Source organism: Cervus elaphus, chromosome 30 (genome assembly GCF_910594005.1).
Source record: "Cervus elaphus chromosome 30, mCerEla1.1, whole genome shotgun sequence".
In the NCBI taxonomy this organism is placed as follows: Eukaryota; Metazoa; Chordata; class Mammalia; order Artiodactyla; family Cervidae; genus Cervus; species Cervus elaphus.
Window position 1 is genome coordinate 14317823 of NC_057844.1, and position 22706 is coordinate 14340528.

Below are 22706 nucleotides of genomic sequence, written 5' to 3' on the forward strand. Positions count from 1 at the left end.
TTGAGAGTTTGATATTGAAACTCCAACTAAAAATCTTCATTTATCTGCTTAAAAAATAATTGTAATATATAGTGGAACTATATGTAACCTTGTTCCGTATTTTCCAAGTCTCCTGTAAATGTGTTATCATACTTTAATAATTAAAAAAATTAAACAAAAAAGAATGTGTGTACGTGTGTGTGTGTGTGTGTATGTGTGTGTGTGTGTGTGTATCTATGTATGTATAACTGAGCCACTTAGCTATAGACTGGTAATTAACACAACATTGTAATTCAGCTGTATTTCAATAAAAATAACTTTAAAAAGAACATTTAGAGCTTTCTCTGGTTCTGGCAAAGAAAAAGCCAACCTTGATATATTTTGTGGGGCAACTGAATATGTTTTAGGCAAACAACAACTTTCTTCCTTCTTCTTTCTCTTCTTTAGTGAGCATCTCGTTTCATTTACCTTGGATAAATGAATCCAAACTTGGGCAGGGAATCCTGGTCAGCTGTCCTGGACTAGCCCAGCTCTGTGGTCCAGATGCCCCTGTATCATTATTGTTGCAGGTCTGGCCTTGGAGCTGACCTCGGGGCATGACTGCTCCTGAGTCTGGGGATCCGGTTTCGTATGGAAGATCCCCTTTGGATCGAATCCAACCCGGCCTCCAGTTGTGGCCACACTTTGAAATCCAGATTTGTAACTGTGACCTGCAAGTTAATCTGTTTTTCTTGTATTCCGTTTTATGTTGGATAACCAATTAATATACATGGTTGAAAAGTGAAAGTGAAAGTTGCTCAGTCATGCCCGACTCTTTGTGACCTCATGGACTATATATTCCATGGGATTCTCCAGGCCAGAATACTGGAGTGGGTAGCCTTTCCTTTCTCCAGGGGATCTTCCCAACCCAGGGATCAAACCCAGGTCTCCCACACTGCAGGTGAATTCTTTACCAGCTGAGCTGCAAGGGAAGCCCAAGAGCAAAGTCCCAGCTGGCTGGTCTGCCCCTGATTTGTACTGTGTGTAATATAATCTTGATGAAGTTAATCCTATCTTTGCTCAGAAGACGAAGCTTTTAAATCATCAACAAGTTGGAGGTGAATAATTTAAAAATACTGTTTAAGTGAATTATTACTAATGAGAGAATAGACAAGGAAAACAGAATTTCCTTACCAATCAGCAGAGCTTCTTTCTCTGATTTTAAGCCTTGGCTTCTTTTCTCAGTGTTGTTCTCTCGGTCTTGGTTGACCAACGCGACTGTCAATACATTGATTTCCTGTAAAGTCAAAAAACAGAAACAGGTAGGTTTTTTGTGCATTCCGACAAAAGCAACGAGGTCTTTTAAAGTCTATAAAAGAGGTCACTGCTTCTATTTAAAACTGAAGATCAACTTTTATAAGTGGCTGACCTATTTACCCAAGAGTAGAAAAGTAATTCTAAAACTTAGGTTCCCAGCTACTCCTTCTGGTGAACTAAGTACTAAATAACTGCAAAAGTGGCACATTTTGTGCAAATTATGTTACTTTTGTTCACATTTTGATAAAACTCTGTTAGCACACACACACAAAAAATTGACCATAGCTAACTTTAATACGTTTTGAAGTATGAAAAATTTTCCTGAAAAGCATATACAGACTAATTTACAATATTATGTGAGTAATTTGTGTCAGTATATGAGGACACAGGGCCTGTTGGGAAGGTCAGATAGAACTGGTAGGAGTGTTTAAGTTGAGTAAGTATATCCTTATACACAACTGCAAAAGGCAGATAAAGCAAAGGTTGGAAAATTCTTTTCTTTGAAAACTAAAAATGAAGAATTGTACAACAAGCTGGTACGGGAGGCTGCACTATTTTTAGTTTTTTATATGGTCTTTTTAATTGAAAAAGAGAAAAAGATTTAACTCATATTGTCCCAGACTTGATATTAGGGCTTATAATGGGAATAATTTAATAGACAATCAAGTTTAATGATCGGAGACCTGTATATATGGGATGGCAGAATCATTAGGGTAGTTGAGTCTTGCTGGAGGGCAATTTCTCACTGAAAGATGCATCACAAAGATGGGCTAGCCCACTGATAAATAATTAAGGATAGTGGCTTCCCGGTGGCTCAGTGGGAAAAAAAGAAAAAATTCCACCTGCCAATGCAGGAGACATAGGTTCAATCCCTGGTCAGGGAGGAACCCACATGCTGTGGAACAATTAAGCTTGTGTGCCACAACGATTGAGCCTGTGATCTAGAACCCCGGAGCTGCGACTACTGAGCCTGCACTCCACAACAAGAGAAGTCACTGCAGTGAGAAGCCCGCTCATGGCAACTAGAAAGTAGTCCTCGCTCTCCACAACTGGAGAAAAGCCCATTCAGCAATGAAGACACAGCACAGCAAAAAACAAAACAAAATGAAAAAAAACCACAAACTGTCACCTTAAAAAAAAAAATTAAGGACACTGTTTCCATTAGAGGATGGATTCTGTCAGAAGGACAGAGGAGATAAGGAGGGAGGGACAGAGGACGACTTAGACGGTTTGGCCAGTGTTCCCAGGATTGGAACTGGTTACAGGATAGATATTTAGCTAACCTTTATACATTATCAAAGCTGGCCAGATAAAAGAATATAGGAAATTGTTAGGAGCATGTTGAGTCAGTCTATAAAGAGCACACCCCCACCTGAAGGCATTCAAATTAAGAATGATCCAGGGCAAGTCTGGAACCAGTTAGACACAAAAGGTCATGAGAATGACAGGTGCTCTTATACTTGCACAGAAGGGATCTTGGAAACCAGTCCCAGCAGAAACACAATCCAGAACTTGGAAACAATAAACCCAAAGGTTTATGTAGATGAGATGAGAACACTTGACAAAGAAGAGTCACAGGCAATTCGTTCTGTGATGAAGTAAGCGTTTTAAGGGCCAGTAGAGATGCGAGAATTTTCCACAGCTTATTGTGATCCACACAGTCGAAGGCTTTGGCGTAGTCAATAAAGCAGAAATAGATGTTTTTCTGGAACTCTTGCTTTTTCAATGATCCAGCGGATGTTGGCAATTTGATCTCTGGTTCCTCTGCCTTTTCTAAAACCAGCTTGAACATCTGGAAGTTCATGGTTCACGTATTGCTGAAGCCTGGCTTTATTGACTACGCCAAAGCCTTCGACTATGTGGATCACAATAAACTGTGGAAAATTCTGAAAGAGATGGGAATACCAGACCACCTGACCTGCCACTTGAGAAACCTGTATGTAGGTCAGGAAGCAACAGTTAGAACTGGACATGGAACAACAGACTAGTTCCAAATAGGAAAAGGAGTATGTCAAGGCTGTATATTGTCACCCTGCTTATTTAACTTATATGCAGAGTACATCATGAGAAACGCTGGGCTGGAAGAAGCACAAGCTGGAATCAAGATTTCTGGGAGAAATATCAATAACCTCAGACATGCAGATGACACCACCCTTATGGCAGAGAGTGAAGAGGAACTGAAAAGCCTCTTGATGAAAGTGAAAGAAGAGAGTGAAAAAGTTGGCTTAAAGCTCAACATTCAGAAAACTAAGATCATGGCATCCGGTCCCATCACTTCATGGGAAATAGATGGGGAGACAGTGGAAACAGTGTCAGACTTTATTTTTTGGGGGCTCCAAAATCACTGCAGATGGTGATTGCAGCCATGAAATTAAAAGTCGCTTACTCCTTGGAAGGAAAGTTATGACCAACCTAGATAGCATATTAAAAAGCAGAGACATTACTTTGCCAATAAAGGTCCCTCTAGTCAAGGCTATGGTTTTTCCAGTGGTCATGTATGGATGTGAGAGTTGGACTGTGAAGAAAGCTGAGCGCCGAAAAACTGATGCTTTTGAAGTGTGGTGTTGGAGAAGACTCTTGAGAATCCCTTGGACTACAAGGAGATCCAGCCAGTCCATCCTAAAGGAGATCAGTCCTAGGTGTTCATTGGAAGGACTGATGCTGAAGCTGAAACTCCAATACTTTGGCCAGCTCATGCGAAGAGTTGACTCATTGGAAAAGACCCTGATGCTGGGAGGGATTGGGGGCAGGAGGAGAAGGGGACGACAGAGGATGAGATGGCTGTATGGCATCACCGACTCGATGGACATGATTTTGAGTAAACTCTGGGAGTTGGTGAAACACAGGGAGGCCTGGTGTGCTGCGATTCATGGGGTTGCAAAGAGTGGGACACGACTGAGCGACTGAACTGCACTGAAGAGACGTATCAAGAAAGAGAATGGATCAACATTAACCAGGATGATGACGGTGTTATTTAAGAGAAATATAAATAATCAACTTCAGGGCTGAGTGGAAACAGTGTCTCTGAGAAGGGGTGTTCTGTTAATAGCCTGGATGATGACTGGGGCTGAATGAGATCGTCGAGCAGAGTTTAGCAGATAACAGACCCACATTAACTGCCAAAGCTGAGTGGTGTCCTGGGGCATCGCACAGCTGAGGATCCAGGTTATTGGGGGAATATGGACCACAGAGGGCAGGCAGCAGGTCAGAAACCAGCAAGAAGAGGCAAGGGTGGGCCAGTCTAAGGCCCATGAAGAGCGCTCTAAGGCACCTATCCTCATGTCCAAAGATAGAGTCGTAAAAGGAAGGGACTTTGAGCAGCCTCCAATAAATGTGGCTCAGTCAACAAGGAATCAGATGTGCCTCACCAGTGACTGTTGCTTTGATGACTGTTTTAGGGTAGGATACATGAGGTTGGAAAACTGAAAGTCCTGGGATCACCTTTCTGTGGAGGTATTTCTTCAGACTGAAAACTGCAGCCTATGCTCTGCTCTTAGTATAAAATCCATGCTTTAAGTCTAAATCCTACTCTGACTTTAGGAGTTTCATATTCTCTACTTAGGATGTTACAACTTATCAATTTAGTAATTGGGGAACATCTACCGCAATACAGGATCATAGGTTAGAAAGACGTAGGCCCATTTCTTAAAAAAATTAACTGTTCTTGTTCATTTCCACCCCAAATCTCTGGAATATAGAAGGAACTTCCACCATCAGAAACATAAAATTGTTGTTCAGCCGTTCAGTCCTGCCTGACTCTTTGCGACCCCATGGACTGCAGCATGCCAGGCTTCCCTGCCCTTCACCAGCTCCCGGAGCTTGCTCAAACCCATGTCCACTGAGTCGGTGCTGCCATCCAGCCATCTCATCCTCTGTCGTCCCCTTCTCCTCCTGCCCCCAACCCCTCCCAGCATCAGGGTCTTTTCCAATGAGTCAGCTCTTAGCATCAGGTGGCCAAAGTATTGGAGCTTCAGCCTCAGCATCAGTCCCTCCAATGCATATTCAGGACTGATCTCCTTTAGGATGGACTGGTTTGATCTCCTTGCAGTCCAAGGGACTCTCAAGAGTCTTCTGCAACACCACAGTTCAAAAATATAAATTCTTCGGCACTCAGCCTTCTTTATGGTTCAACTCTCACATCCATACATGACTACTGGAAAAACCATAGCTTTGACTATACAGACCTTTGTTGGCAAAGTAACGTCTCTGCTTTTTAATACACTGTCTAGGTTTGTCATAGCTTTTCTTCCAAGGAGCAGGTGTCTTTCAATTTCATGGCTGCAGTCACTGTCTGCAGTGATTTTGGAGCCCAAGAAAATAGTCTCTCACTGTTTCCATTGTTTCCCTATTTGCCATGAAGTGGAAAATAGAATTTGTATCTTTTACCCCATACAAATTCCTTACCCTGACAGATGTAATATGCCCTTAAGAATTACATGTCTACTAGTGAAGGTGTTCCAGGTGCTTAAGAGAGTGAAAACTGGATACAGTAAGTGCAGATTGGGTTAGGAAGTAAGAGAGGTTATCAAGGACAAATTGCTAATGGTGTACAGAGTATATACTAGGAAGGAAACATTAGGATGGGGATCAAGAGTTTCTTCACAGTGAGATCAATAGGATTATGAAATAGTATTCCAAGGGCAGTGGCAAGAACACCATTCACTTGGCACAGTCAAAAAGCACTCCAGACTAGAAAATGAACAATAAGTAACAATCCTGCACTTGGCAGGAGAATGAACAAGATTATCTAATAAATCTTTTTGCCTTCTACCTTTTAACTCTAATTTCTGTGACACTTACAGGGAATCATCAAAGGGCTGGAAGAAGAGGTTTTCAATAACTGGAAACTACAGATATCATGGAGGATTTTTTCAGACTTCTGAAAGGTTAGCTACTCAAAGGCAGACATTTCTCCTTTGAAGAGTCCTTGTCAATTACTTTAAGAGATGGTCAAAGTAATTTATCCATTTAGAGAAGCTCTTTTTCAATAATTTACTGAGCTAGGGTCATGCTTTGTTGTTTTGTTTTTGTTCTCCTCCACCTACCAAGCCCCTAAGAACCAAGTACATGACTTCTTTAGCCTTATAAAATCCTCCTGTTACTCCTTTCATTTCATTATTCCTGTGACCTCCTTAACTTTCATGCTAATTTCTTTCTACCACAAAGTTTCTCAAATACATGATGTATACCCACTGTGGCTACTGCCTCACCACCTGGAATCTCAGCTTTCTCATGAGTCACCCCCTGACACTACCCTTTGAACTGCTTATATATTTCTCAGTCTTTGTACCATGTGATATTTGACATCACTCACTCATCCCTTCTTAAACCCTCTGCCTCACTTGCTTCTGTTACATAAGAAGTCCTGGTCTTTTTCTTCCTACTTTTTAACTTCATCTTCATTGGCTTTTTCATTTCCTCTGTTGGCCCAGGGGCTTCCCTGGTGGCTCAGATGGTAAAAAATCTGCAATGTGGGAGACCTGGGTTCAATCCCTGGGTCGGGAACATCCCCTGGAGAAGGGAATGGCAACCCAGTCCAGTATTCTTGCCTGGAGAATTCCATGCACAGAGAAGCCTGGTGGGCTACAGTCCATAGGGTCACAAACAGTTGGACACGACTGAGCAACTAATCCCTGATGACCCAGTACACATGGATAAAATGGTTACTTTCTTGTACTCTAACTGCGGTACTTTTGCCAAAGCTCAATCACCACTTTTTCTTCTCTATTTCCTTTTTTTTTTTATTAGTTGGAGGCTAATTACTTCACAACATTTCAGTGGGTTTTGTCATACATTGATATGAATCAGCCATAGATTTACACGTATTCCCCATCCCGATCCCCCCTCCCACCTCCCTCTCCACCCGATTCCTCTGGGTCTTCCCAGTGCACCAGGCCCGAGCACTTGTCTCATGCATCCCACCTGGGCTGGTGATCTGTTTCACCATAGATAGTATACATGCTGTTCTTTTGAAATATCCCACCCTCACATTCTCCCACAGAGTTCAAAAGTCTGTTCTGTATTTCTGTGTCTCTTTTTCTATTTTGCATATAGGGTTATCGTTACCATCTTTCTAAATTCCATATATATGTGTTAGTATGCTGTAATGTTCTTTATCTTTCTTGCTTACTTCACTCTGTATAAGGGGCTCCAGCTTCATCCATCTCATTAGGACTGATTCAAATGAATTCTTTTTAACGGCTGAGTAATATTCCATGGTGTATATGTACCACAGCTTCCTTATCCATTCATCTGCTGATGGGCATCTAGGTTGCTTCCATGTCCTGGCTATTATAAACAGTGCTGTGATGAACATTGGGGTGCACGTGTCTCTTTCAGATCTGGTTTCCTCAGTGTGTATGCCCAGAAGTGGGATAGCTGGGTCATATGGCAGTTCTATTTCCAGTTTTTTAAGGAATCTCCACACTGTTCTCCATAGCGGCTGTACTAGTTTGCATTCCCACCAACAGTGTAAGAGGGTTCCCTTTTCTCCACAGCCTCTCCAGCATTTATTGCTTGTAGACTTTTGGATAGCAGCCGTCCTGACTGGCGTGTCATGGCACCTCATTCTCTGTTTCCTTTGATCAGAGTTCTTTCATTCTCCCGGGTTCATCTATCATCACAGTTCGTGCTTTAACTTCTGTTCCTTATCATCAATTGACCCGGGGGCTTGCTTGCTTTATCACTTCCCGTTTCAAATTCGAAATGAAAGGTGGGGGGCTTCTCTGGTGACACAGTGGATAGGAATCCACCCGAATCCTGGGTCCAGGAAGATTTCACATGCCATGGAGCAACTCAGCCCGTGTGCCGTAATGACTCAGCCTGTGTGCCCTGAGAGCCGCATACCGCAACTGCTGAGCCCGCGTGCAGCAACTCAGAAAGCCCGCACACCTAGAGCCCTGCTCCGCAACAAGAGGAGCCACCGCAGTGAGAAGCCCCTGCCCTGCAAGGAAAAGGAGCCCCCACTTGCCGCAACTAGAGAAAGCCTGGGTGCCACAACAAAGACCCGGAGCAACCAAATAAACAAATAAAAATAAATTAATTAAAAAAACGAGAGCTGGTCGTGAGGTGGTAGAAGGCCCACTACCTGCTTACGTTTCAGTCCTGGCTCTTCCACAAACAGTGAGTTGACCTTGGGTACGGAAAGCAACATCTTCAAGCCTCGGATCAACAGTCTACAAACGAGGGTGCTGGAGAGGGTCCATCATCTCTGAATATATGCATCATGGAACCCTATCAGCTCTAAATTAACTAGGAGCAGATCTCTAGAATTCCCAGTCTATTACTTCTTTCTTCTATTTTATAATATAGGACTTCTATTTAAAGCTTCATTTAAAGGGATGTCCTCATTTTTATTAAAAAATTTCTGATTATTCTTTATAAAGTCCATTATTGTCTGAAAAATTAATGTAAATGCATATTCTATGCAAAATAACACGATTTCAGAATAGAAAAAAGAGGCATTCTTTAAGGTGAAATTCTTACCCCCAGAGTACTCTCTGCACTTAACCATCTGTTAAAACTCTGAGGAGGAGTGTGTGTCGGGGGTGGGGGTCAGGATAGGAGTTGAAATACCTTAATAAGTATTTGCCTTTTAAAAAACAGTGCAGAAAGGGTTCAAAAAAGCTTAAAATATGTGCAGACTGACTTTAGAGGGTAAGAAAGTAACAGTATATGACAGAATATGTCCATCAGGAGGAAAACACAGTTCAAAATTCATAAGAAATAATTAACATTTCTTTAAATATATGAAAGCAAAGTAAATCCAGTAGATAATAGTAACTACAAAATATAAAACGATTCAGTGTATGAGAGCAAGGTATGTTTCAGTTACATTATTATGTTCCCCTCTAATTATCTGGAATAAAAGTCAGTGTTCTCACCTCATACCAGTCAGAATGGCCATCATCAAAAAATCTACAAGCAATAAATGCAAGGGAGGATGTGGAGAAAAGGGAACCCTATTGCACTGTTGCTGGGAATGTAAACTGGTACAGCCACTATGGAAAGCAGTGTGGAGGTTCCTTAACAAACTAGGAATAAAACTACCGTATGATCCAGCAATCCCACTCCTGGGCATATACCCTGAGAAAACCACAATTCTAAAAGATACACATACCCCAATTTCACTGCCGTACTATTTACAATAGCCAGGACATGGAAGCAATCTAGATGTCCACTGACAGATGAATGGATAGAGCAGCAGTGGTACATACATACAATGGACTATTACTCAGACATAAAAAGCAAAGCCTTTGAGTCAGTTGTAGTGAGGTGGATGAACCTAGAACCTGTTACACAGAGTGAAGTAAATCAGAAAGAGAAAAACAAATACTGTATAGTAACACATGTATATGGAATCTAGAAAAACAGTACTGATGCACCTATTCACAGGAGAGAAATGGAGATGCAGACACAGCAGAGGAAGAGGGTAGGATTAACTGAGACAGTAGCACTGACATATAATATACACAACCACGTGTAAAACAGGTAACTAGTGGGAAGTTGCTCCATGACACGGGGAGCCCAGCCCGGCACTCTGACGGCCTAGAGGGATGGGATGGGACGGGGAGGGAGGCTCCCGAGGGAGGGCATGTATGTACACGGATAGCTGATTCTCGTTTCTGTACTGCAAAAACCAGCACAACAATGCAGAACGATTATCCTCTAATTAAAAAAAGAATGAATTAAAAATAAAAGGAAAAGACTGCATCCTTTGGAATGAGTGGAATGTCTTTATTTTTAAAAATGTGTGCATCCAGGTCCCTCCTGATGTGGTGCTTCTTCTAAAATTCTGTAATGTCTAAATTCTAAAATGCCCAGGTCACCTCACCTGTCGGGACTGCATTTTCTTCTAACTCTTCTCTTTCATTAGTAGCACCATCACTTTTCCACTTGCAGGGCCTTGGTTCACCCTCTCCTACCCCCGAAGACCTTTCCAGACCAGGATCCTATCAAGTATCCATGAAATCTCTCATGCTTCTTTCCCGGCTCCACTCCCAGGGCTCAACTCCCAGTCCGAGTCATTTCTTACTTGGACCACAGCAGGGACCTCCTGCTTCGTCTCTGCGTCTGGTTTCTCCCTCTTCAAGCTGACCTTCTATGGTGTTACCAGATCGGTTTGCTAAAATGCCACTTTCATCTTGTCAGTCTCCACTTTAAAACTCAGATGCCTGGGGACTTTCCTGGTGACTCAGTGGCTAAGACTCTGTGCTCCAAATGCTGGGTTCGATCCCTGGTCGGGGAACTAGATCCCACATGCTGCAACTGAGATCCAGTGCAGCCACATAAAAACAAAAATTAAAAAAAACAAAAACAAAAACACTTCAGATGCTTTCTGATAACCTGTGCAAGAATGCCAGACTGAGCCCGGCATTTTGGATTCAGTCCTGTTCTTACAGCCTCTCTTCTTTAGATGGGAGGTCCAGATACATTTTTAGAAAACCCTCTTCTCTTTTCTTCACCACCTCCTACATGTATTTTTATACACAGTACACATCCCATATCTCTTGGCAGAATTGATTCCAGGCTATTTATAAGTTTCCCTTATCTCAACACATTTCGTATGTCACTTGTTGTGGCAGCTGCCCACTTGTACATTTGGCATAAACTGAGGATTCACCTGTGTTTGTTTCTGCAAAACTGCCAACTCCTGCAGGGCACTCACGTATCCCAGCAAGTGAGGCAGCCTGGCCAAGTGGGACCTGTGTTCTGATTCTGTCCCCATTATGTACGTACTGGATAACTTTAGGCAGGGTGTCTCTGAACTATCTTTCACATAAACCATGGAGAACAATGTATGCCTATCCCTCTGGGGTGCTGTGAAGACCAAATGTCATATGTGAAATGGTGCTTTTGAAGACTATAACTTTCTAGGAATACTGTGCCATCACTGTTATTATGACCATTATTTCCTTTTATTATCCTCAAGACTGACTGGATACAGAACAGGTGCATAATACCTACATGGGGTACTCCATCTATGGGAGAATTCTGTATAAGACCCTGGCTACAATTACATAAAAGCATGTATGCAGTGACAAACTGTAGCAGGGTTTGAACTGTATGTATTTTCTGTTTTCTTAATGTTCTGTGGCACTCTTACTATCCTGCTATCCTATGACTTACAAAGAAATAAAAAGACGCCAAGGACATATAGCTGCCGTTCTGAAGAGCGGTATGCAAGCCCAGTTGGCAGCTGATTACTGAATAACACAGCAAATGGCATCCGCCTGCCCCCGCCACACACATCTGAAATAAGGAGACCTCCACCCCATGGTCCTCCAAGAGCTACCAGTGCACGGTGAGTGAGAGTCGTCAAGACTCGCCTGTTAAGAGTCACCGCGTGGCCTCCCCACTGCCAACACCACGCCCTAAGACTCCGGTTCCTTCTCTGCCTCCTGTGTTCTGTGTTTGTGCCTAGGCCTTAATCATAGACATCACACTCCATGAAGTCAGGGGCCCTGCAGACAACAGTCAAGATGCCAATCAGCTACTTCAGCAGCCTTTACTTAACCCTTTTTCAAAATACCAAAGCAGTCCATCAAGTGCCATGCCAGTCTCTAGTTAGTTCTTCAGCTAGTTCTCACAAGAGTAGAACCACGGTCAGGGAGGAAGAATGGATACTTCTCCTGCTTTTCTTTATGAGCCAGTGACAAAGATGGTTATCCAGCAGGTACCCCATGGCTGATAAATGAAGGATGACCCATAAACAATGGCCTGGAATAGTGAAAGGATACGCCTAGGTGGTGCAGTGGTAAAAGAATCTACCTGCTAATTCAGGGCACACAGGAGACAGAGGTTCCATCCCTGGGTCGGGAAGATTCCTTGGAGGATGAAATGGCAACCCACTCCAGTGTTCTTGCCTGGAAAATCCCACGGGCAGAGGAGCCTGGTGGGCTACAGTCCATGGGGTTGCAAAGAGTTGGCCATGACTGAGCGCACACACAGAACGGTGGAAAATGGATTCAGACACAGAAGACTGGTTCTAAGTGCCACTCACTTGCTGTGTGCCCTCATTTCATTATTTCTCTTTGTTAAAAGTGGGCTTTGCAGCGGGTGAACCCTACAGTCTCTTCTTGCCCCCAGATTTCACCTCTGCCCTGTGCCCTTTTCCCTGATTGGAGCTTCCATCCGAGTAAGACCGCCAGCTTGGTACTGACAATGTATACTTACCCTGGATTTCAATGCCAATGAAAATTAGAGAGAAAAGAAAAAGAAGAGGGAGGAAATAAAACATTTAAAAAGCAAATGGATGGGAAAAGGATTGTCAAGAATGAGTAGCTGAGTACGCTTCAAAATTCCTTAAGGCTCAAGGGAATGTAAGAATGGACCGATCCCCAAGAGTGAACATGATGGCAGGAATTTTCTGTGGCTTAGAAGTTCCAAGGCCCCACTAATCTTACCAGTAGCTGAAGCTTGGTACCACCAGTCCTGAGGGTCAGGGCCCCCCACCCACCTTTGCTCAGCAGCCTTTGATGTCCAGGGTCTGCAGAGGGGAGCCTCAGAGAGACCGCCTGAGAGCAGATGTGTGGCTCCTGCTCTCAGCCAAGAGGCAGGGATTCATCGCAGCACTAGCTCATCTTCTGTCCCGGGACGTTCCACCTCCCTGGGTTTCAATGGCCGGACTTAGACCCAGAGGGCATGCATCATGTCCTAAGACACCTAAAAGATTTTCTAAGATTTCCAATTGCAAAGATTAACACTGGTGAGAACTGATTAAGAAATCAGCTGAAACTCCAATCCTTTGGCCACCTGATGTGAAGAGCTGACTCATCTGAAAAGACCCTGATGCTGGGAAAGATTGAAGGCAAGAGGAGAAGGGGATGACAGGGGATGAGATGGTTGGATGGCATCACCGACTCAGTGAGTTTGGGTTGACTCCGGGAGTTGGTGATGGACAGGAAGACCTGGCGTGCTGCAAGTCCATGGGGTCACAAAGAGTCGGACACGACTGAGTGAACTGAACTGAACTGTATTGACTGATTAAGAAAGAGAAAACTCAAGGTAGTTTAGTTACCTGAGATAAAGCATTTCTCCCGGTGGCTTTCTTTCTAGATCATTCTAGTGATATTTATTTAATAAACACAGACAGTGCTTACTCTGTGTAGGCAGTATTATAAGAACCTCACGGGGACTTCCCTGGCGGTCCAGTGGCTAAGACTCTGCGCTCCCAGATTCAATGCCTGGCCGGGGAACTAGATCCCACATGCCATAGCTAGAACGATCCCGCAACCGCAGTGAAGACAGGAGATCCCGTGTGCCACGACTAAGACCCAGCATAGCCAGATACAGAAATAAGTAATTTAACAGAGAACTTTACAGACAGGAGCTCATGCAATCCTCCTCAGGAAGACTGAGCCCTCGGAGGTCAGTACTGCCACACTGTCATTTTACAGATGAGGCAAACGAGGACTGGAGCGGCTGAGGACTTGTGTCAGAACACACAACCAGTAAGGAGCAGACTGTGGATGTGAACCCGCGCTGTCTCCCTCTAGAGTCTTAACCACGGTGCTGGGTTGCCCCTCTGGCCCTTGTCAGTTGCAGAATGCCTGTTGAGTCCTGGGCCCCCATCCCCTCTGTCATTAGTCCTGGCCCACCGGGGAGTCAGCAGGGGCTCCAGGCTGGCCGATGAGTGGTGACTCGGGGGCCACTGCGAATGCAGAGGGGAGCAGGGCACAGAGCCGTGGTCCCGGGTTTCCCCGCCCGAGCCAGCAGGGGCCTGGCTCGGGAGCAGGGTTAGCAGGGACGGGCCTGGCTCGGGAGCAGGGTTAGCAGGGACGGGCCTGGCTCTCTATTGCTATTAGGACAAGTGACTTGCAACCACGGTCCATGCAACAGGGAAGGGTTTCAAAGGCAGCACACTGGGGCCACTGAGGAGGAGGAAGACGCTGCACGCATGCCCTCCTGGTTTGGAAGACGTGTACCAGGGAAAGCTGGGGTCAGGGTGTGCTCCAAAGACCAAGGGAGGGCTGTGGGTGGGACTGGCCGAGAGAGGGAAGAGGCTCGGGCGGGGGAACACGGGGGAGCCCCAGACACACTCCAGGCAAGTTGAGGTGATGGGACAAGACAGAAAAGCGGGGGATACAGAGGCCATTCTACAGGAAGAATGGGGACTTCCCTCGTGTTCCAGTGGTTAAGACTCTGTGCTTCCAGTGGAAGGGATATGGGTTCAATCTCTGGTTGGGGAACTAACATCCCACCTGCCATGCCTGGCCAAGAAAATACAAAAGAAAAAAAAATGACAAAAAAAAAAGGATGAACAGATTGTGTGTGTGTGAAGCAGAAAGTCTGGGCAACTAGCAGAATGATACTAGAATCAGAGGTCACAAAGAATGAGAAGGACTGGCTCCAGTAGTTGAGAAATACAGGAGGTAGCTGGAAAGTTAATACTTAAACACACAATGAAAGCACTCATAAATACTCAAAATTAACTCTGTACTACTGTCTAAATCTGTCTGAATCCTGGAAAGGTAGCTGAAAGTACAGGTCCTGAGCTCAGGACAGCATCTGGGCCCGGAGCTGCTCTCCAGCCCACCCTCCGTCTCTGCCGCTGCAGGTGACAGCTGCCACCTGCTGCATCCCCGCCAACCTCCGGTGTCTCTGCCAGGACTTCACGTGACTGGGCCACCTGCAGGCATCTCTCTACACGGGGACAGTGTCCTCCAGGGCTACATGGTCCTCTGCAGACAGCTAAATCTGCAACCAGTATTTTTTTAAAAAAGAATAAATAGTAGACTTGGTAATCTTTGTTGAGTTAAATCAAGCAAGTCTGGTATTACATAGAGAGGAATATATTTTGTAGATGAAACTGACTGGCAGTCATAGGATCAGGTCGGTACCGCTGGCCAGGGGTGATTTACCAGGAGTCTGCTGGTGTTCAGTTGCTAAGTTGTGTCTGACTCTTTGTGACCCCGTGAACTGCAGCTCGCCAGGCTTCTCTGCGCTTCACTATCTCCCAGAGTTTGCTCAAAGCCCTGTCCTAGACTGGAAGTTTAATGAGAAGAGAAAAAAAACCAAGGCAGTTGCTTTGGGTATTTTACATCCTTTGATCCCTAAATGCATTTGTTCTGGCATCATTTTAAAGAAAAATAATTTCTTTACTATTTTAGATTCAGTCAGTACAAAGTTAATTTTGAGTTTGTATCTGCCATTAGTACTTTCAATATGTTTTAAAGTATTAACATTTTTGGGAGGTCACATTATAAGCTTATAACTCTTTTCTTTCTTTTCCTTTTTAAAATTTAAGACAGTTCTCGAGTTCACTTTAATTTTTAAAACATTTCTTGGCTTTCTCATTACAAATATGTATGTATTTATAAATAAACACATATTTTTAATATAGAACATTGACAGAATATAGAGTTTAAAAAATAATTGGAATTCTACTACCCAGTTATAAGCACTATTAAGTTATCTTATCTTTAATATTTTACATATAACCCTCCTCCCAAATACATACACACATATATTTACTATCATATAATATACATACACACATGAATGCATATATATAGTTGTGTGTATATATATATATAGTTCAATTCTTTTTTTAATCTATTTTTTAATTGAAGGATAATTGCTTTACAGAATTTTATTGTTTTCTGTCAAACATCAACATGGATCAGCCATAGGTATGGGATTATCCCACAAATACTTTTAATAAGAGAACTCTCACAGGGGAGAGTAATTTCAATTTTGTGATGTTTTCCATTAAATACTGAGAGCATACTGCTGCCCGGATCACAGCTTAATTGCGGCCATCACAGTTCACACCAAGCTTAGACTGTGGTCTCAAGCTGGTGATTAGATGCCTTTCTTTTGGCATAGTTTTGTGACAGCCACATTAAATGAAACTGATGTAAATGTAAGAAAAATAACTCTCTTGTCTTTAACTCCATCCAGTAAAGCACAGGTTGCAGGATTTTATTTTACTATATGCTGCTACAGATGTTGCCAAATGAAAAAAAACACCCTTGATCTCAGAAACAGTTGTGTATTTCTCTTCAATACGTAAAAAATGTAACCCCTACTACTGTATCTATGCAAGTCCATACCCTTCATAGCCTGAAAAAGTACTGACATGAAAAATCTCCTTAACCAATAAAAATGGAACAGCAAACAGAAGAAAGTAAAGCGAAATACTTCTAAATGTATGTATGTGCATCCAGAATTAGTCAGCTTGATTCATCTTGTATGATACTGACTCTATTGCTGGTAAAGATTAATTGTATTATGGCGCTCTTGGCATGTTATTTTCCCAGTCCATTTCTCAGTATGACATTTCTTATTTTTCTCCGCTACAAGCACCCACTATCATAATTTTCACCTGCTGAGTTTACGTTACTAATGATAATATTAAAATTCAGAGTTTTTTTTGACCTTTATAGAGGTAAATTAGGTCATGAGAATAGATGGGATGCAATCTGATAAACGGGAAAGAGAGACAATTATTATTAAAGTAAGATCAAATTCCACAGGGTTTGCCAGCCATACTGTGAGATCTCAATAAACATTAAAGCGTCTCCCCTCCCCCATGCACCAAAATCCAATTCTCTCTCCTCAGGGCCTCCCGGCATACACCAGCTCTGAGAAATATTCCAAGAATGAAGTGGTCTGGATTGCTGATGCATGGTGCGTGATGGATGTAGAATTTGGAATCCTCTGAATTAGAAAAATAATGGCACTGATGATAATACTAATAGTTAGCCCTTGCCGAGTGCTTGGTAGCTACCAGGACCCAGTCCTGCTATCCTCTCTGCTTTACAGATGATAAAATCGAGGCACAAATTAGTGAATTAGTTTCCTAAGCTCACATAAAGTGGTGGCTGTAAGACCGAGCTCCAGGGAGTCAGCCTGTCGAGCTATTAGTTTATACTGCCCTTTGTGCAAGTTACTTCTCAGGGAATCATAACCTCTGGACTTTGCTCAAGTCTATAATCCCAGCCCAAGGCCCTTCCCTGCTGAGAGGACTGAAGCCGTGTTTGGGGTTCCCCTTTTCAATGTCTGCTGTCTCCACAATGGGCCATGGGCTCCCTGAGGACGGTGACTGGGCTGCAGTCACGCGCGCTCCCAGCGCCCAGCACCGTGTCTCGGACACTACCCTGCCCATCAGGACTTGGGTGGACACAGGAGCGGCTGGCTGTGAGTCCACCTATCCTGTGTGTAGTTTCCGAATGGCTATGACTTCTTATAAACCAGAATCTGGTGATTCCCAGCTGTATATTTTCCTTCTGGCGTTGAATCACAGCAAAGTTCAACCTTTAGACTTAAGTCTCTGGACACCTCAGTTGAGTATAATCCAATTCACTGAACCTCCACCACTCTCTTATCCATCAAATATGATTGAGCATCTACTATATGGTTGGTTTTGTGCTAGATCAGATTCAAAGATGGCTAACGGTGTTTCCTGAGTCTAGAGGATGGACAGGCACGTAAAATATATTAAAATACAGTGTGATGTAACTATGACAAGTGCTGGCCTTAGGGGCTGTGGAAGCCCATAGAAGCACTTAATCTGGACTGGACAGTAGGCAGTAGTTACCCAAAGCGTGGTCTGTAGATTGATGGCACCGGCAGCTTATTCAAGTGCAAGTTCTCAGACCTCAGCCCAAACCTTCCCAAACTCTAACTCTAAGGGGGGCCCACCAACCTGTGCTTTAAGAAGCCCTCCTTTTGATTCTGTTGCTTACTAAAGTTTGAGTAGCACTGCCTTAGGGAATATAAAATTCACAGAGGCGCTAACCATCAGGCAAGAAAACTTACACCAAATCAAATCTGTAAAATAAGAAAGCTGGATGAGCGATCCCTACTATTTCAGTTCTAACTTTCACCGGGCAAGACTTCTGTACACATCTTACACTGAACTGCAGCAAAATGTGCTTAATCTCTGAGATCAGCTGCAGATCATATAGAGAAGGAATCACCTAATCACGCCAAAGAGATTCACAGAACTGTCTGAATCATGTCCATCAATCAATAAGTGTTATAAACGTATTATATTACAGATGTGCCTATGTACTAGGCTCATCACCATGTTAGGTTCTGGAATGCATACCTACATATTATAGGCCCTTAAGGCACTTAGACCTGAGTTGAGGAGCCTATCATATCTGGGTTGTTCAGAATGTTTGAGACAATGATAAATTCTGTGGGAATAAGAAAAAGACGGTCGTTAACTTGGGCTGATCCCAAGAAGTGGGAATTCAGCTGGGCTTAAACAAGGTAGAATTTGCACTGCACACCCAAAGCATGACATGACAGATGGAGGAAAACTGAATTATCAATTAAAAAAAAAATCTAACTATTTAGAGTTTTTAATGAATGGTGCTGGGAAAGATTGAGGGCAGGAGGAGAAGGGGACAACAGAGGATGAGATGGTTGGATGGCATCACCGACTCAATGGACATGGACTTGGGTGGACTCCGGGAGTTGGTGATGGACAGGGAGGCCTGGTGTGCTGTGGTTCATGGGGTCGCAGAGTTGGACACAAATGAGCGACTGAACTGAACTGAATGAATGGTGCACCTGACCACATCTGACCTGTTGACTAAAGTCATTTATTTAGGAGACCGGGTCAACAGTTACTCCCAGTAGCAGGCCAACAGTCATTTCTGTTCTGACCAAGGGGACCAGCCTGAGGATTGGTATGTAAAATGTCCAGGAGTCACACCCAAGCTTACAGTGGTGCAACATGCCATACTTGTGCACACGTGTGTCCGCGTGTGTATACACATGGTGACAGAAGCAGGGAACTGCACCCGCACAGGTGTGGGGGCTTCACACAGGTCATACTTGCAGACCTCTGCCCTAGCTTCAAGTCCTCTTTCTCAAAGCTGGCATGGAAAGAAACTGTGCAGATTCTGAAAGTCTCATGAACATAAGCAGCTTATGAACATACACTGAACAGTTTGGAAACTGGCCAGACAAAGAAAGGCACTCTGAGATCCCACGGGGAAGCTGACCTAACAATGAAAATGATGGCGATGCTGAGCATCACGGCCACAAATCTCTCCTACAAGGGCAGTTTCAGGGCTGGAAAAGCTGAGGCTTAGAGGATTTTCTAGGGGAGAAAAAAAAAGGAACAGAAATCTTAAAATAACAATGACAAACAAAACCTATTAAGTGTTCTGAGGCTGTGAGTCTTTTTAGCAAGAACATAAAATGTGAAGGCCTCTCCCATCAGCAAGGGTGGATGGAAGCTTTCCTCCCTCCCCAGCTCAACATCTGCTCTGCCTGAATTGGGAAGACACGGAGGAGGGTGATGCAGGGGTTGACGGGCAGAAGTTCTGAAATTTTGTGAGACCCTAAGTCAGGTTTAAAGCCACAAGCAGGAGGTGCATGGCCTTCCTGAAGGTCTGGTTACGATGCCCTGTTCCAGGTAGCGACGGACAGGATGTCTGGCGCCTGGGAGTGCCGGGTGGCTGCGTGTCCCTCTGGGCAGGGTGGGCAGGCTGGGGAGGAGGGAGGGGGTGCTGCATTTGGCCATGAACTCACGGCTGGGGGCATGATTCTCACCTGTCAGGCCCTCAACAGGGCAGGGTGCAGGGGTGGGGGTAGGAAAGAGGAGCCTCTTTCAGAGCAAGAAGGGCGAGTGAGGCTGAAGGACTCACTTGCTGGCGGGTCCTCTGAAACTTCCAAGTCTGACCTTTACAGCCCCCTCCAGGAAGTCCTCCGGGATTGCAGCTGCAGATTAGCAACTGAGTTTTGTTTTTTTTTTTTTTTTTGCCTGGAATTCCATGATAAACTTATTTTGGGGAAAGCTTCCATGATTTGGGCATATTTGTATGACGACGTACACCTTTGGTGAAGGCAGTTTGGCCAACTCGAGTCGGCAGGGACGGGTGTGGTGGTTGACAGCCCTTGCTCTTCTGGCTGTGGCTTTACAAGCGCTGGCAGCCACAGAAAGTGATGGAAACCTGGAAAAACTCTTCCTGTGGCGGTCTGTTCTGGCCCGCCTTCCCTTTTTTAGTTCTTTCCACTTACTTTTCTTCTTTGTTCTTTTCCTGCACATTTCCTCAAAGAAACGCCACGGTATCTAGTGAGTCATGTGGCACTGTGATGGATGAGGTCTGGAGATGAGCAGTGCGTGTGGAGAGAGAGAGGCTGACCGCCCTGCACAGAGCTCTAGAATCCTCTTGAGATCCCAAGAAGCACCGAGCAGGAGATCCTCGAGCGAGACCAGTATCAGGGGTGGTGAGCATCTCATACTTCCCTTTCTCCTGGTCCCTGTGGTGAGCAGAGGTAAGGACTGCGGAAATCACTGCAGGACGTTTAATATTCTAAAAACAACAATGGGGCTTCCCCCATGGTCCAGGGGTTAAGGATCCGCCTCGCCATGCAGGCGAGGACCCACGTTCGATCCCTGGTCCAGGAGGATCCCACCTGCGGTGGTGTAACGGAGCCGGCGGGCTACGACTACTGAGCTTGTGCTCCAGAGTCGGGGGCTGCAACTACTGAGCCCCCGGGCCGCAAATACCGAAGCCCACAGCCGAGAGTTCCACATCAAGAGAAGCCACCGTACTGCAAACAGAGAGGAGCCCTTGCTCGCCGCAACTAGAGAAAGTCTGCACACAGCAACGAAGAGCCAGTACAGCCAAAGATAAAAAAAATAACAACAACAAACGTTGAGGAAGCCCTACGGCTCCTAAGAAACACAGAAAACTAGCAAGAGAGGATGCTCACCCCCTGGTGAAACCGTCGCCCAGCGTTTTCAGAGTCACTGATCCCAGTGACGTGCCAGCAGGAACGGAAGCAGCCTCAGAGAAGAAGGTGCCCCGTGTTCCCCTACCATCTTCCAGAGGCCCCAGAACAAACCGCTTCCGGCCACCTTCTGGGCTCCTGGCTGTTTCCATAAACGCTCCTCAGCCTTCTTCCTGTTCTGTTCTGAGCAGCCCACCCAGCAGGGCTAAGCAGGATCTCCTAGGAGAAAGGGACTGAGCTCTCTGGGTTTATTAGACTTTAACATGATACTGCCTGCACGCAAGTCGTGTCTGTGTATTTCTGTCTGCATCTCTTGCTGATGCTTTGGAGTTTCCATGTACCTGCTGGGCCATCTTAGGAAAGAAAAGTGAATGTTCTATTTGGGCTTGGAACTCTCTTCGTCCTTTCACTGGAGCCTTCTTCTCAACTGCGTGTATTCTCCTGAGAGAGTGGACTGGCCTCATTTGTAGAGGGGTGGTCTTGGTCTGAGGGCCACACAGAGAAGAGACTCTGCCCCCACCAGGCCACCAGGAAGATGGCCCTCTAGTTCACAGAACAAATTCCTCCAATAACATGTCTTCACCTTGTTCTTCTAAATCATTTATGAAGGCTATACAGTTTGCCTGTATCTTCAGAATGCAGACTTCTTTTTTTTTTCATGCCTTTTTGGGGGGGCATACTGCACAGTATGTGGGATCTTAGTTCCCTGGCTGACCAAGGATCGAACCCACGCCCCCGGCATTGGAAGTGCAGAGTTTTAACCACTGGATCTCCAGGAATTCCCAGAATGCAGACATTCTTGGAGCTATTTCCCTTTCCAGTTAAGAACTCAGTACCCACTCTCTGTGATAACATGTGTGCTCAGCTGCTTTGGTCAAGTCCCACTTCTTTGCGACCCTATGCACTGTAGCCCACCAGGCTTTTCTGTTTATGAGATTCTCCAGGCAAGAATAGAGAGTGGGTTGCCATGCCCTCCTCCAGAGGTTCTTCCCGATCCGGGGATCTAACTCTTGTCTCCTGTTGCAGGCAGATTCTCTACTGCTGAGCCACCGTGGAAATCCCTCATTGTGGTAATATCGAGACATTATTATTGGTTGTTTACTTCATCACTTACCGAGTAGGTGATGAGCTTTAATCTTTTTAAAGAATCAGAGAGGACTTTGGGGAGATAGGATACATGTATATATATATGGCTGAGTCCCTTTGCTATCCACCTAAAACTATTCCAACATTGTTAATCAGCTATATTCCAATACAAAATACAAAGTTTTTTTTTTTCCAGTTTTTGTTTTTATTTTTATTTCATTTATTTTTATTAGTTGGAGGCTAATTACTTTACAATATTGTAGTGATTTCTGCCATACATTGACATGAATCAGCCATGGATTTACACGTGTTCCCCATCCTGATCCCCCCTCCCGCTTCCCTCCCCACCCCATCCCTCTGGGTCTTCCCAGTGCACCAGCCCTGAGCACTTGTCTCATGCATCCAACCTGGCTGGTGATCTGTTTCACCCTTGATAGTATACTTTTTCAATGCTATTCTCTCAGAACATCCCACCCTCGCCTTCTCCCACAGAGTCGCAAAATCTGTTCTGTACATCTGTGTCTCTTTTTCTGTTTTGCATATAGGGTTATCGTTACCATCTTTTTAAATTCCATATATATGCATTAGTATACTGTATTGGTCTTTATCTTTCTGGCTTACTTCACTCTGTATAATGGGCTCCA

The 22706-nt window shown here is 44.5% G+C and overlaps 1 protein-coding gene across 1 annotated transcript in view; it reads right to left on the bottom strand.

The window, feature by feature from the left end:
• Positions 1-22706, bottom strand: part of ENOX1 (ecto-NOX disulfide-thiol exchanger 1) — a 477511-nt gene that overhangs the window by 33790 nt on the left and 421015 nt on the right. The window contains exon 14 of the mRNA XM_043891694.1: positions 1153-1255. Coding sequence (XP_043747629.1) covers positions 1153-1255 — 103 coding nt within the window. The remainder of the gene's footprint in view (positions 1-1152; positions 1256-22706) is intronic.